At 42.6% G+C, this 13931-nt stretch overlaps 1 protein-coding gene across 4 annotated transcripts in view; it reads right to left on the bottom strand.

Annotated features, from left to right (window-relative positions):
• The window catches only part of LOC132381159 (peptidase inhibitor 16-like), a 46004-nt gene that overhangs the window by 12652 nt on the left and 19421 nt on the right, over positions 1 to 13931 (bottom strand). Inside the window, exons 5-7 of one of the 4 annotated variants that reach the window (XM_059950442.1) lie at positions 10144 to 10164; positions 6033 to 6050; positions 4410 to 4433 (exon numbers count right to left, since the gene is read on the bottom strand). The exons of 1 other annotated variant lie outside the window; for it this stretch is intronic. In XM_059950442.1, coding sequence (XP_059806425.1) covers positions 4410 to 4433; positions 6033 to 6050; positions 10144 to 10164 — 63 coding nt within the window. Of the gene's footprint in view, positions 1 to 4409; positions 4434 to 6032; positions 6100 to 10143; positions 10165 to 13931 lie in introns of all 4 variants that reach the window. 2 more of the 4 variants (XM_059950445.1, XM_059950443.1) reach the window with 2 other exon arrangements.

Below are 13931 nucleotides of genomic sequence, written 5' to 3' on the forward strand. Positions count from 1 at the left end.
TTTCACCTCTTTCCAAATGTGCTGTTATCACATCTTTGATAACCGACTCTAGCATTTTCCCCACCACCGATGTCAGACTAACCGGTCTATAATTCCCCGGTTTCTCTCTCCCTCCTTTTTTAAAAAGTGGGGTTACATTAGCCACCCTCCAATCCTCAAGAACTAATCCAGAATCTAAGGAGTTTTGAAAAATTATCACTAATGCATCCACTATTTCTTGGTCTACTTCCTTAAGCACTCTGGGATGCAGACCATCTGGCCCTGGGGATTTATCTGCCTTTAATCCCTTCAATTTACCTAACACTACTTCCCTACTAACATGTATTTCCCTCAGTTCCTCCATCTCACGAGACCCTCGGTCCCTTACTATTTCCGGAAGATTATTTATGTCCTCCTTATTGAAGACAGAACCAAAGTAGTTATTCAATTGGTCTGCCATGTCTTTGTTCCTTATGATCAATTCACCTGTTTCTGACTGTAAAGGACCTACATTTGTCTTGACCAATCTTTTTCTTTTCATGTATCTATAAAAGCTTTTACAGTCAGTTTTTATGTTCCCTGCCAGCCTTCTCTCATAATCTTTTTTCCCTTTCCTCAATAAGCCCCTTGTCCTCCTCTGCTGGTCTCTGAATTTCTCCCAGTCCTCAGGTGTGCTGCTTTTTTTTGCGAATTTATATGTTTCTTCTTTGGACTTGATACTATCCTTAATTTCCCTTGTCAGCCATGGGTGCACTACCTTCCCTGGTTTATTCTTTTGCCAAACTGGAATGAACAATTGTTGTAGTTCATCCATGCAATCTTTAAATGCTTGCCATTGCATATCCACCGTCAACCCTTTAAGTATCATTTGCCAGTCTATCTTAGCTAATTCACGTCTCATACCTTCAAAGTTACCCTTCTTTAAGTTCAGAACCTTTGTTTCTGAATTAACTATGTCACTCTCCATCTTAATGAAGAATTTCACCATATTATGGTCACTTACCCAAGGGGCCTCGTACGAAAGATTGCTAAATAACCCTTCCTCATTGCTCAATACCCAATCTAGAATGGCCTGCTCTCTAGTTGGTTCCTCGACATGTTGGTTCAGAAAACCATCCTGCATACATTCCAAGAAATCTTCTTCTTCAGCACCCTTACCAATTTGGTTCACCCAATCTATATGTAGATTGAAGTCACCCATCATAACTACTGTTCCTTTATTGCACGCACTTCTAATTTCCTGTTTAATGCCATCCCCAACCTCACTACTACTGTTAGGTGGCCTGTACACAACTCCCACCAGCGTTTTCTGCCCCTTAGTGTTATGCAGCTCTACCCATATCGATTACCCATCCTCCAGGCTAATGTCCTTCCTTTCTATTGCGTTAATATCCTCTCTAACCAGCAATGCTACCCACCTCCTTTTCTTTCCTGTCTATCCCTCCTGAATATTGAATATCCCTGGATGTTGAGCTCTCATCTTTGGTCACCCTGGAGCCATGTCTCTGTGACCCCAACTATATCATATTCATTAACTACTATCTGCACATTCAATTCATCCACCTTATTACAAATGCTCCTCGCATTGACACACAAAGCCTTCAGGCTTGTTTTTACAACACTCTTAGCCCTTATACAATTATGTTGAAAAGTGGCTCTTTTTGCTTTTTGCCCTGGATTTGCCTGCCTGTCACTTTTACTTTTCACCGTACTACTTATTAATTCTACCCTCATTTTACACCCCTCTGTCTCTCTGCACTTGTTCCCATCCCCCTGCCACATTAGTTTAAAGCCTCCTGAACAGCAGTAGCAAATGCTCCCCCTAGGACATTGGTTCCAGTCCAGCCCAGGTGCAGACCGTCCTATTTATACTGGTCCCACCTCCCCCAGAACTAGTTCCAATGCCTCAGAAATTTGAATCCCTCCCCCTTGCACCATTTTTCAAGCCATGTATTCATCTGAAATATTCACCTATTTCTACTCTGACTAGCATGTGGCACTGGTAGTAATCCAGAGATTATTACCTTTGTGGTCCTACTTTTTAGTTTATCTCCTAACTCCCTATATTCACCTTGTAGGACCTCATCCTGTTTTTTACCTATATCGTTGGTACCTATGTGCACCATGACCACTGACTGTTCACCCTCCCATTCCAGAATGTCCTGCAGCCGCTCAGAGACATCCTTGACCCTTGCACCAGGGAGGCAACATACCATCCTGGAGTCTCATTTGCGTCCGCAGAAACGCTTATCTATTCCCCTTACAATCAAATCCTCTATCACTATAGCTCTCCCACTCCTTTTCCTTCCCTCCTGTGCCACAGAGCCACCCATGGTGCAATGAACTCGGCTGCTGCTGCCTTCCCCTGATGAGAGATCTCACCCAACAGTATCCAAAAAAGTATATCTGTTTATGAGGGAGATGACCTCAGGGGACTCCTGCACTACCTGTCTACTGCTACGCTGTCTAGTGGCCACCCCTTCCCTTTCTGCCTGTGCAGCCTTTACCTGCGGTGTGGCCAACTCACTGAACGTGCTATTCACGACTTTCTCAGCATCGCAGATGCTCCAGTATGAATCCAATTGCAGCTCCAGACGCTCAATGCGGTCTGCCAGGAGCTGCAGTTGGACACACTTCCTGCACAGATAGTCGTCAGGGACACTGGAAGTATCCCTGATTTCCAACATGCTGCAGGATGAACAAACGACGGGGCCGATCTCAGCTGCCATGACCTACCCAATACTTGCCTCAACTTTTGAAACTTTCTCCTTTGAAAGGAACTTACTCGGCCTTACCTCACTTGGAGTGAAGCTCGTCCTCAGCCTCTTCTCGTCAAACCCTCTCGAGTCAAAGCCTCAAATCTCCACTCCTTCACTGGCCCGCTCACTCTCTGGTCACTTTCCACAGCGGCCAGTGAGTTCCCACATATCAGAGTCCCACACTGTTCCTACATATCAATCCATAGCCTCCTCCTTTGCCACGATGAGGCCATTTTCAGGGTAGAGTAGTCTGGGTAGCCTCCAAACTGATAGCTTGAACACCGATTTCTCCTTCTGGTAACTTTTGTATTCCTTCTTCCTCCCTCTTATTGCCTGACACTAGCCTCTTACCCTTCTCCTCAGCTGCCCGTCACCTCCCCCCTACTGTCGCTCCATCTTCCCTTTCCCCCACAGTCCACTCTTCTCCCCTATCAGACTCCTTTCTCTTCAGCCCTTTACTTTTCCTACGCACTTGGCTTCACCTATCACCCTCTAGCTGTCCTCCTTCCACTCCCCCCAAAACTTCTGGTGTCTTCCCCCTTCCTTTCCAGTCCTGAAGAAGGGTCTTGGCTGAAACACTGACTGCTTATTAATTCCCGTAGATGCTGCCTCACCAGCTGAGTTTTTTATCGCATTGAGTTTTTCTAAGTTGTTTGAATTAAGTGGAATTTACCTTCTGCATGATTTGGATAAAGATCTTCAACTCATTACAATGCAAGTAGAACTAAACGAAGTCTGGCTGCTGAGGTTTTATAAAATATGATCTTCTCACAGAAGCTCAACGCAGTTTAGATCCCACACCCCTATCTTGAGTACCTAACAAAACTTCAACTCAGCTGTTTCTGAGGCGGTTGCTTATTATGGGGAGGAGATAATGAATTCAATTAAGCAAAAAATGATTATAAAATATATAAAAAGATAATAATAGAATCATTTGCCAGTAGCTATGTTTTCAGTGTTGGAGATGGAACACCCTTCAGACTTGCAGACTACGAAAAATGGGCATGAACCTATGCTTTTCCTCTGCTTAATCTTAATGGACAGAATATCAAGGATGAAGCCTATTCTTCATTGTACTATCACAGATCTCTTAGTGAGTTAGTTCAAAGAGCCATCTGGGCCACTTACATGTAGAAATATAAATTTGTACATACATGACAGCACATTTCCAAAACTTACAAGAGGTTGACGGATTTTTGATTGGTCAGGGCATGAAGGGTTATGGGGAGAAGGCAGGAGACTGGGGCTGAGAGGGAAAATGGATCAGCCATGATGAAGTGGTGCAGCAGACGCAATGCACCAAATGGCCTAATTTTGCTCTTATGTCTTATGATCTTATTATGGCAAAATACATTAGGTGCATGAATAGTAATGGATTGAATATGCACACATCTTATTAAGAAGAACAAGTGGAAACAATGTGCTGCTTCATCAACACAAAACTTTCATCAATTCTCACAAAGAGACAGAAGAACCTGACAACCTTTTAAGCCATTGACTTTAAGGTTTCCATTTCTTTTTCTGCCCTGTTAACGTTTCACTGATCTTTTTTTTCTCAAGAAAAAGAGAAATAAGAAGACATTTTCATGCCTAATAAAGGCATCAGTTTCATATTCACTATAAATATTCTATAATGTAGGAATAAAATGCTTCAAAATGCTGAGTTCTTACCTGGGTTTTGTGACAATTCAGTACCTGTTGTAAAGTAGGAAGAAGGCAGCCTTGTAAGTAGTTCAATTAGAGTTTATTGTATAAAATTAATCATGGTATCGTGTACAGTATACGGTTATCCACAATTCTGGGACAATTATGTTCCTTTGGAGCTAGAAGTTCAGTGCAAGGCTAAATAAATAGCAGATTCCACAGTGGCTAGCGTCTGCTATCATTCAAAAAGCACAATTTGCCAGGATCCTTCCATCAAGATAGAGTTAAAGAGATGCTGTGCAACCTACTTGCAATGTACTATTCATTGAAGCCCTCAGGGGACGACCAGAGTGGGCTGGTTGAGGGATTGCATCATCCCAACCTGATTGACATCTGAGACCCCGTGAGTCAAGATAAAAGAGTGTCTGGGGAACAACCCCTTTAGATGCACCAGGAGAAACGCTAGAAATCCCATTACAGCATTTAATAGCAACAGCCGGTGGGGGGCTCGCGTGCATCCTTTTCCCTTGCCTGGGAATTGGCGGGCTCGCCATGGAAGAATGGCTTTAGCTAAAGGAGAGGCCACACCAAAAGAACTCTCAAAGAATCAAAATCATAAAAGGAAAAGCCGGCAAGTTTCTAAAAATCTCTCTCTTGACTCCAACCAAAGGTTGCAGCCTGAATGAACTGAGTGACTTTTATATTTCCATCAGACAATACATTATCCCCTAGACAACGATAGAGCTATTTCTTATTAATTATTATTATACCCGCACTTTTAGATTTAGTATTGACAACGTATATTATCTGTATGTTTGCATTGATATTATTTTTGTGTATTTTTACTAATAAATACTGTTAAAAATAGTATCATCAGACTTCAACGGACCTCTCTATCTTTGCTGGTAAGTGACCCAGTTACAGGGTTCGTAACAATTGAAACCTACAAAATACCGTAAGGCCCAGAAAGAGTGGACATGAAGAGGATGTTTCCAATGGTGAGACCAGAGAGAACAGCCAGGGAATAGGACTCCAATTAGACAGAGATAAGAAGGATTTTTTTCAGCCAGAGGGTGGTGAAGCTGTGTAATTCTTTGCCACAGATGGATGTGGAGGCCAAGTCCTTGAGCGCATTTAAGGTAGAAGTTGATGATTTTTTGATGAGAAAGTATAATAAGTATTCAGTAAATGATGCTAGGGCACTCCATATTTATGCACCACATTCAAAATATTCAAATCTATTGTGGTGTGAGTGTTCTGGGGCATTTGCACATAAATTCACAAAACATAATAAATATTCTTAGAAATGAAGTAAGAGATTGGCCCCTTGTGAGGAGCCATTGACATAAAATTACGTTGGAGAATCTCATGCATTATATGAGAGAATAATTTTTTTTTACCCAGTCTTTTTTTTCAGGCACAGTCTAGTGAAGGGAGGGAAGAGAGTCTCCAAAGGAAAAAAAAACATTGATCACCAGAAAAGCCTTCGGCCCTCCTTTATATTCAGAACAAATTATGAACGTTGGCTACATCCCCATAAACAAACGGCCTGACTTTATCTTGCCCATGTGTAGGCTTTAGCTGGTAAGCAATAACGAGAAAGAGTTTTGTAGCAGAATTGCCTTGGAAAAGAGGAAAGGCATTTCTTACCTATATGCTGAGTAGAGGCTGTAAAGGAAACATAGAGCTACTTTCAACTTGAAGTCAAATCTGCAGGCTAAAATTAAAGAGCAAAATTAAACATCTAGTGTAATTAACGTGACAAAATCATAAATACTAAACAAACTAGTTCCAGAATAAAATGGTTGTTCCTTTCTGTGCCTTGTGGTGCGCAGGGCGGCAACCTTGCCTTTCCTTTAGCATTTTTGTCTGTATTTTACGAGGCAGAGTAGCTCGCTCAATGCTCAACCCAGCACGGATGGACAGCGTGCCGGGAACCGGCCAAGTTCGAACTCTAGTGCGGACGCCACTACAACACCAGCCATCTAATGATTAGGACTAATGAACATTAATCAAGATTTACATAGAAGTTCTCATTTACTTTAGACAAACATGCACATCCACAATTGGGGTGCTCAATGAAAAATTATATTATTCATCATCCAGCTTGACCATCTTTAGAAAGTTATGTTGTATGTACTATATTATTTTCTTAGAATTTTGTACCAGTTACTGATTTAAGATACAGACACATGCAGTGATGTGGGGCAGTGTAGAAGCCTTCATCAAAATCTCGACACTGAGAATGTCTGACTAAGCTCCAGATTACACAGAGAGCAAAACTATCCCAGGGACTTAGCAGAATAACTGGAAATTTAATGTGTTGTGGAACTTAATCTGGGATGAGGCAAGGGGAGTGCTGTAGTGACAGGGAACTCTAATATTAGAGGAGCAGACAAGAGATTATACGGACATGAAAGAGACACCCAGGTGGTGTGTTACCTCACAGATGCCAGGGTCAGGAATGTCTCTGATCATATCCCTAGCATTGACATACAGTACTGTGCAAAACTGTGTTGGACACATGTATGCTAATACAGTAGCTAGGGTGCCTAAGACTTCTGCATAATACTGTAATAATTTTATATATTGCACTGTACTGCTTCCACAAATAAAAACAAATTTTATGACATGTGAGTAAACCTGATTGTAATATGGGTCTCTATTGTGGACTGAAAGTGGGAAGGGGGTAGGGAGAGGGGAATCATGGTTGGAAAAAGGGAGGGAGTGGGAGGCACACCAGAGAGACATTCTGTAGTGATCAATAAACCAATTGTTTGGAATTACATGACCGTGTCTGGTGTCTCGGGGCTGGGCGTGTCTGCACCTGCGCCACCTTCCACCCCGGCAGCCCTCTGCCGCCTCTCCCGCACCACTCCACCCTTGACATTCCCAACATCCTTTGCTCCCACCTGATTTATAAATTCACATTGGCATATACAGTACTGTGCAAAAATATCAGGCAAAAATAATGTATGTGCGTGTCCCGAACACAGAGTACTGTGGGTAGGAAAGGAGATGAGGTCCTGAAGAGGGAATACAGGGAGTTCAGTACATGATATCTGGATTGCTGCATGTGCTACTCACCAATGAGGGTAACAATAGGATAATTTGGCCAATGAATGCATGGCTAAGGAATTGGCGCAGGTGACAGGGGTTCCTATTTCTGGATAATTGGGATCTCTTCTGGTGAAAGTATGACTTATACAAAAAGGAACCAAGGGAGATCAATATTCTTGTGTGTAGGCTTGCTAGAGCTGTTGGGTAGGGTTTAGACCATAAGACTACAAGACATAACAGCAGAATTAAGCCACTCAGCCCATCGAGTCTGCTCCACCTTTCCATCATGGCTGATCCCAGATCTCACTCAACCCCATATATCTGCCTTCTTGCCATATCCTTTGAAGCCCTGACCAATCACGAAATGGTCAACTTCTCCCTTAACTATATACGTGGACTTGGCCTCTGCTGCAACCTGTGGCAGAGCATTCCACAGATTTACTACTCTATTGCTAAAAAAAATTCCTCCTTACCTCTGTTCTAAAGGATCAGCCTTCAATTTTGAGGCTGTACCCTCTAGTTCTGGATACCCCCACCTTAGGAAACATCCTCTCCACATCAAGCCTATCAAGTCCTTTCAACATTTGGTAGGTTTCAGTGAGATCCCCCCCATGTTCTTCTAAATTCCAGTGAATACAGGCCCAAAGCTGCCAAATGCTCCTCAACTGTAAACCCCTTCCTTCCCAGAATCATCCTCATGAACCTCCTCTGGACTCTCTCCAATGATTCCTTTCTGAGATATGGGGCCCAAAACTATTGACAATATTTTAAGTGTGGTCTGATTAGTGTCTTATAAAAGGTCAGCGTTACCTCCTTGCTTTTACATTCTATTCCCCTTGAAATAAATGACAACATTGCATTTACCTTCTTTACCACAGACACAACCTGTAAATGAACCTTCTGGGAGTCTTGCATGAGTCCCAAGTCCCTCTGCACCTCTAATGTTTGAACCTTCTCCCCATTTAGATAAGAGTCCGCACTATTGCTCCTTTTACCAAAATGCATTATCATACTTGCACTTTCAGAAGGTCTTTGACAAGATACCACACATGAACAAAATTATAGCCCATCGTACTACTGTAACGATACTAGCATGTAAAGAAAATTGGCTAACTGGCAGGAGGCAAAAAGCAGTAATAAAGGGAGCCTTATCAAGTTGACTACCAGTGTCTAGTGGTGCTTCTCAGAGGCTGGTGATGGGACAGCTTCTTTTCATGTTTCTGTATATGATTTGGATGACGGAATTTACGGCTTTGTGATCAAGTTTGTGAACGATTCAAAAATAGATTGAAGGGCAGGTGGTGTTGAGGAAGCATGGAGTCTGCAGAAGAACTTAGACAGATTGGGAGAATTGGCAAAGAAGTGGCATATGGAATACAATGATGGGAAGTGTATGGCCATGCGGTCTGGTAGAAGGAATAAAGGCATAGACCATTTTCTAAATGGGGAGAACATTCAGAAATCAGGTTGTTTGGGATCCCTCATGCAGGATTCTGTAAAGGTTAACTTGCAGGTCAAGTCAGTGGTAAGGAAGGCAAATGCAATATTAACATTCATTTTGCGAGAACTAGAATGTAAAAGCAAGGATTGCGATACCAAGGCTTTATAGAGCATTGGTCAGACCACACTTTGAATATTGTGACCAGTTTGGGCCCCTTGTCTAAGAAAGGATGTGCTGGCATTGAAGGAAGTCCAGAAAAGGTTCATGAGAATGATACTGGGAATGATAGGGTTAATGTACGAGGGGAATTTGATAGTTCTGGCCCTGTACTCGCTGGAGTTTAGAGGAATGAGGAAGAATCTCCTTAAAACCTATTGAATACTGAAAGGCCTGGATAGAGTGGATATGGAGAGGATGTTTCCTGTAGTGGGGGAGTCTAGGACCAGAGGACACAGATAGAGTGGATGTGGAGAGGATGTTTCCTATAGTGGGGCAGGCTAGGACCAGAGGGAACAGCCCTTTTATAACAGAGATGAGGAATAGTTTATTCAGCCAGAGGGTGGTGAATCTGTGGAATTCATTGCCACAGATGGCTATGGAGTCTGAGGCACTGAGTATATTTAAAGTGGCGGTCGACAGGTTCTTCATTAGTAAGGGTATTGAATGTCAAAGGCTATGGGGAGAAAGCAGAAGAATGAGGTTGAGAAAGATATTAAATCAGCCATCATGAAATATTGGAGCAGCATCGGTGGGCTGAGTGGCCTAATTCTGCTCCTATGTCTTATGGTTTTATAGTCTTATAATCCAGAAAAGAAATAATTGCCACTATTGCCAGTCCACTTGTCAGTCTCAAGACAGTCTTTAAGCAGTTCGGTGTTGAATCCAACTGGCAAGATTTGCGCATATTATGAGCTGGATTAATCCCATAGGTACTGTGTGCCCAGATCTTTATCCACCAATGAGTACTTCCCATCATCCCACAATCTAAAGGTATCACTTGTTTTCAAAAGGAAGCCATTTTGTAGTGTGGGCCTGTAGAATTTTTACCCACTATCATTAATTCAGCCAATCAAAACAATAATAATAATTTCAAATCCTTGTATCGCAAGAAATATAGTTCCCACATTCATCCTTCCCCACAGTATTGAAGCACTGTGATACAATGCAAACCCAACCCATCCATCTCATTTCCATGCTGTTTCCAAACCAGTAACGTTATTACAAGGTAATTAGCATCTACAGTTAAGCATTGTTTCTTACCAGCTGTGCCTGCCTTGGAAGCTGCAAAGTAATCAAAAAGCAAACTTCAGTGCTAAAGAATAACAGTTATAGTAACTTATTATGAACCCCGTAACTGGGTCACTTACCAGCAAAGATAGAGAGGTCCATTGAAGTCTGATGGTACTATTTTTAACAGTATTTATTAGTAAAAATACATATCAATGCAAACATACAGATAATATATGTCGTCAATACTAAATCTGAAAGTGCGGGTATAATAATAATCAATAAGAAATATCTCTATTGCTGTCTAGGGGATAATGTATTGTCCAATGGAAATATAAAAGTCACTCAGTTCATTCAGGCTGCAGCCTTTGGTTGGAGAGAGAGAGATTTTTAGAAACTTGCCGGCTTTCCTTTTTATGATTTCGATCCGTCAGAAGTCCCGTTGGTGTGGCCGTTCACTCGTGGCCTCTCTTTTAGCTAAGCCGTTCTTCCGTGGTAAGCCCGCCAACCCAGGCAAGGGAGGACGCACATGGGCCCCACCGGCTTTGTCACTGGACTTCCAGCGTTTCTCCTGGTGCGTCTGAAGGGGCTGTTCCCCAGACCCTCTTTTATCCTTACTCACGGGGTCTCAGATGTCAATCAGGTTGGGATGAAGCAATCCCTCAACCAGCCCACTCTAGTCGTCCCCTGAGGGCTTCAATGAATAGTACAGTACTCAATACACAATTCCATCTCCAAGAGATAATGGCCGTTATCCGTGGCTTTGTCTCGCTGAGGCCAGGACACATTCCAAAACCTTGAAGATTCTCTCTCATTTCCTGGGTCCCAGACCCGAATTAATAGCGATCTTGTGATTCTCAAAAAGGAGGGGGCAAGTTTGTACCCTTCGACCCCTCAGAGTTGTGGCACATTTGTAACACCCTCTTCCTTCAAAGATTTTTACCATCGGTAAAAATGAATTAATACAGAGTCCTACAGGATTTTAGAATCTAATACAATACAAAAGAGTTTTTTTTTCACAGCAGAGTAATACATTTATACATTCAATTCAGTATCTAAACAGTTAGCGATTACATTGTCACTTCCTTTAATATCTTAATATCTTGTACCTTAATAAATTCTTGTAGCATCAGACTCCAATTTAATAACCACCTAGTTTATTCCTTTTCTTCAGCAAACAAACTAAAATGTTGTGATCTTAGCTTACGTGTATACTACAAAAGTTCATGCAAATACTAATCTTTATGTTACTTCCAAACTTAACAGTCAATCTTCCATGGGGGTTGTCTTTATTATTCACATGCTTTGTCAAAATCCCTTAAAACCAGATCCTGTTATTTAAGATGGCATCCCGTCAACCCTCGCCCCATTTCCAGTTAACTCCCACGTGGTGAGCTTGTGCACCAGTGTGGAATAGGCTTTCGCCTGCTCCTTTCATAGGAGTTATTTTATCAACAATGTGGTCCAAACTTAGACCATTTTCTGAATTTCCACACAATTCTTGAATTTTAAGCAAGTTGCTAGTTTTCTCTTCAGGATCCTTCATGCTATTAGTTTTCAGTTTAAACTCTTCGTTCAAACAGCATTTCAAATTCTGCTTTTTCACAGCACACTCTTGAATAACAATAGCGTGTGGGGCACCTTTACATTCCAAATCAACCTGTAATTGATTCGCAGGCCATTGTCTCTGTAGCCTGGTTGCTGCTTCTGACATCAATCCAGACTTTAAATTTTCTTCATTCAATTTAGGAACTACACTTTTCCCTTTTCCTTCAATAATAATATTCACCTCACCACCTTTTATCTCCTCACTAACTTTTAATACACCTTTGAGCACAAACAACTGGGAATTCTCACTTCCCACTATTACCAATGTTAACCCTTTCTTTACTGAACCAAGTTCATCTGACCCACAAGGACTGCATTCCTTTTCAACTGAATCAAATACCTTAGACTTTTTCTGAGCTCCATTACCAGGTTCAGTACCATGTGCGTCCACATCTTGAACACACTCAAACGGGACATTTGCCTCTTCCAGGCTTTCTACACCCATACCCTTTTCAAATTCTAAATTCCCCTGATCCTCCCAGTTACTCTCTGGGCAACTCCCTTCCGGAGTAAACTCAACCCCGCGGGCTGAAACAACCTCATCTGCCAACCCAGCAGACTTCTTCAAGGAAATGGCATCCTTTTCATCTAAGACTGCCCTCATTTCATTATCGGGAACACCTGTAGAATTTTCAACTTCTTCAAACAGTTCTGTCAAACCAGCCAGATCATCCATGTCCAACCCTGGACCTTTTAACAGCCTTATCTGTTTCTCATCTTTACTTCGTGCCTCTATAAATTTCCTCCTGGCTAAGGGCAGGTCTACCTCCTCTCCTTTACTCTCTTTCACTTTCCTATTCTCTGTTTTACCACCCTCTAAGCCCTCTTGGTACAGGGTCGGTAAAAATGTCTCGGCCAAAATGATACTGGCCGGATTTAAACTGGTCTCGTTCTCAGCTGCCTTTCTCGACATGTTGCGAGTGGTCGCGCATGCAGGATAGATCTTGGAACCTATGGGCGGGACCTCAACACTTACAGGCTAGCTCATCAGCTTCATGGCCAACCAGACTTCACCACCAGCTAAATCGTTACCCAGAAGGATGTCTACGTCAGTTCTCGGGAATTCTGATCGCACCCCTATTTCAACTGGTCCAGATACCAGCTCATAATTTATAATGATCCTATGCAAGGGCACCATTTCTGTCCCTTTTCCTATGCCTCTCAAAGCTACCTCTCCAGTCTTGCAACCAAAATCCAGTACCTTACTGCTAATCAATGACAGCTCAGCTCCCATGTCTCTCCAGATCCGCACTGGAATTGGTGTGTCTCCCTCTCTCACAGACACAGTTCCTTCTGAAATACATTTCTTAGACCCTTCTCGTACTCTGTCTACCTGGGGCTCTCTCGTCGATTTACTGATCACCACAGCACATCCTATAGGGACTGCGGCTTTCCATTTTCCTGTCTCCTTCCTTGGAGCAAGGCACTTAGATGCAATATGACCCACCTTTCCACAATTGAAACAGGTCAAGCCAGGACCTCTCCTGCCATCTTGCCTCTCCTCCTCAATCTTACCACTAGCTCCCGGCGGGATCTCTGCCTCTGCCGGCGGGCTTTCTCTACCGTTCCCACGGTCTCTCTGGTAACTTTTATTCGAGGAAAACTTTGTCTTGTGGTTTAGGGCATATTCATCTGCGAACTTAGCAAATTCGGAGATGGACTTATTCGGCTTCTCATTCAAATACATCCGGATATCATCCGAAACACAACCTTTAAATTCCTCAATCAGAATTAACTCCCTGAGATGCCAAAAATCATCTTACACTATTTCTGCTGTACACCAACTATTCAAGAGCACACCCTTCTCATTGGCAAACTCGGTATACATCTGATTCCACCCTTTCTTTAAATTTCTGAACTTTTGTCTATAGGCCTCAAGTAGCAATTCATAGGTCCGAAGAATGGCCTCCTTTACTTTCTCATAATTCTCAGACTCTTCCTCCTCCATGGACAACGCCACATATGCCTGTTGTGTCTTCCCTTTTAACACACTTTGTAACAACGCCACCCATTGCTCTTTGGGCCACTTCTGACTCACTTTCAAAATCAACATCCGTCTCCTTGAAAGGAGGTACTAACCTAAACTCCCGACCAACATTAAACCGCACCTCTCGGTCAGACCCTTGAGCTCTTTGCTTTTGCCTTAACTTCTCCATGTTCAAGTCATGTTGCCTCTGTTTCTCTTTCTCCTCATACTCTCTCTCCTTCTCCTT

Source organism: Hypanus sabinus, chromosome 25 (genome assembly GCF_030144855.1).
Source record: "Hypanus sabinus isolate sHypSab1 chromosome 25, sHypSab1.hap1, whole genome shotgun sequence".
Lineage (NCBI taxonomy): Eukaryota > Metazoa > Chordata > Chondrichthyes > Myliobatiformes > Dasyatidae > Hypanus > Hypanus sabinus.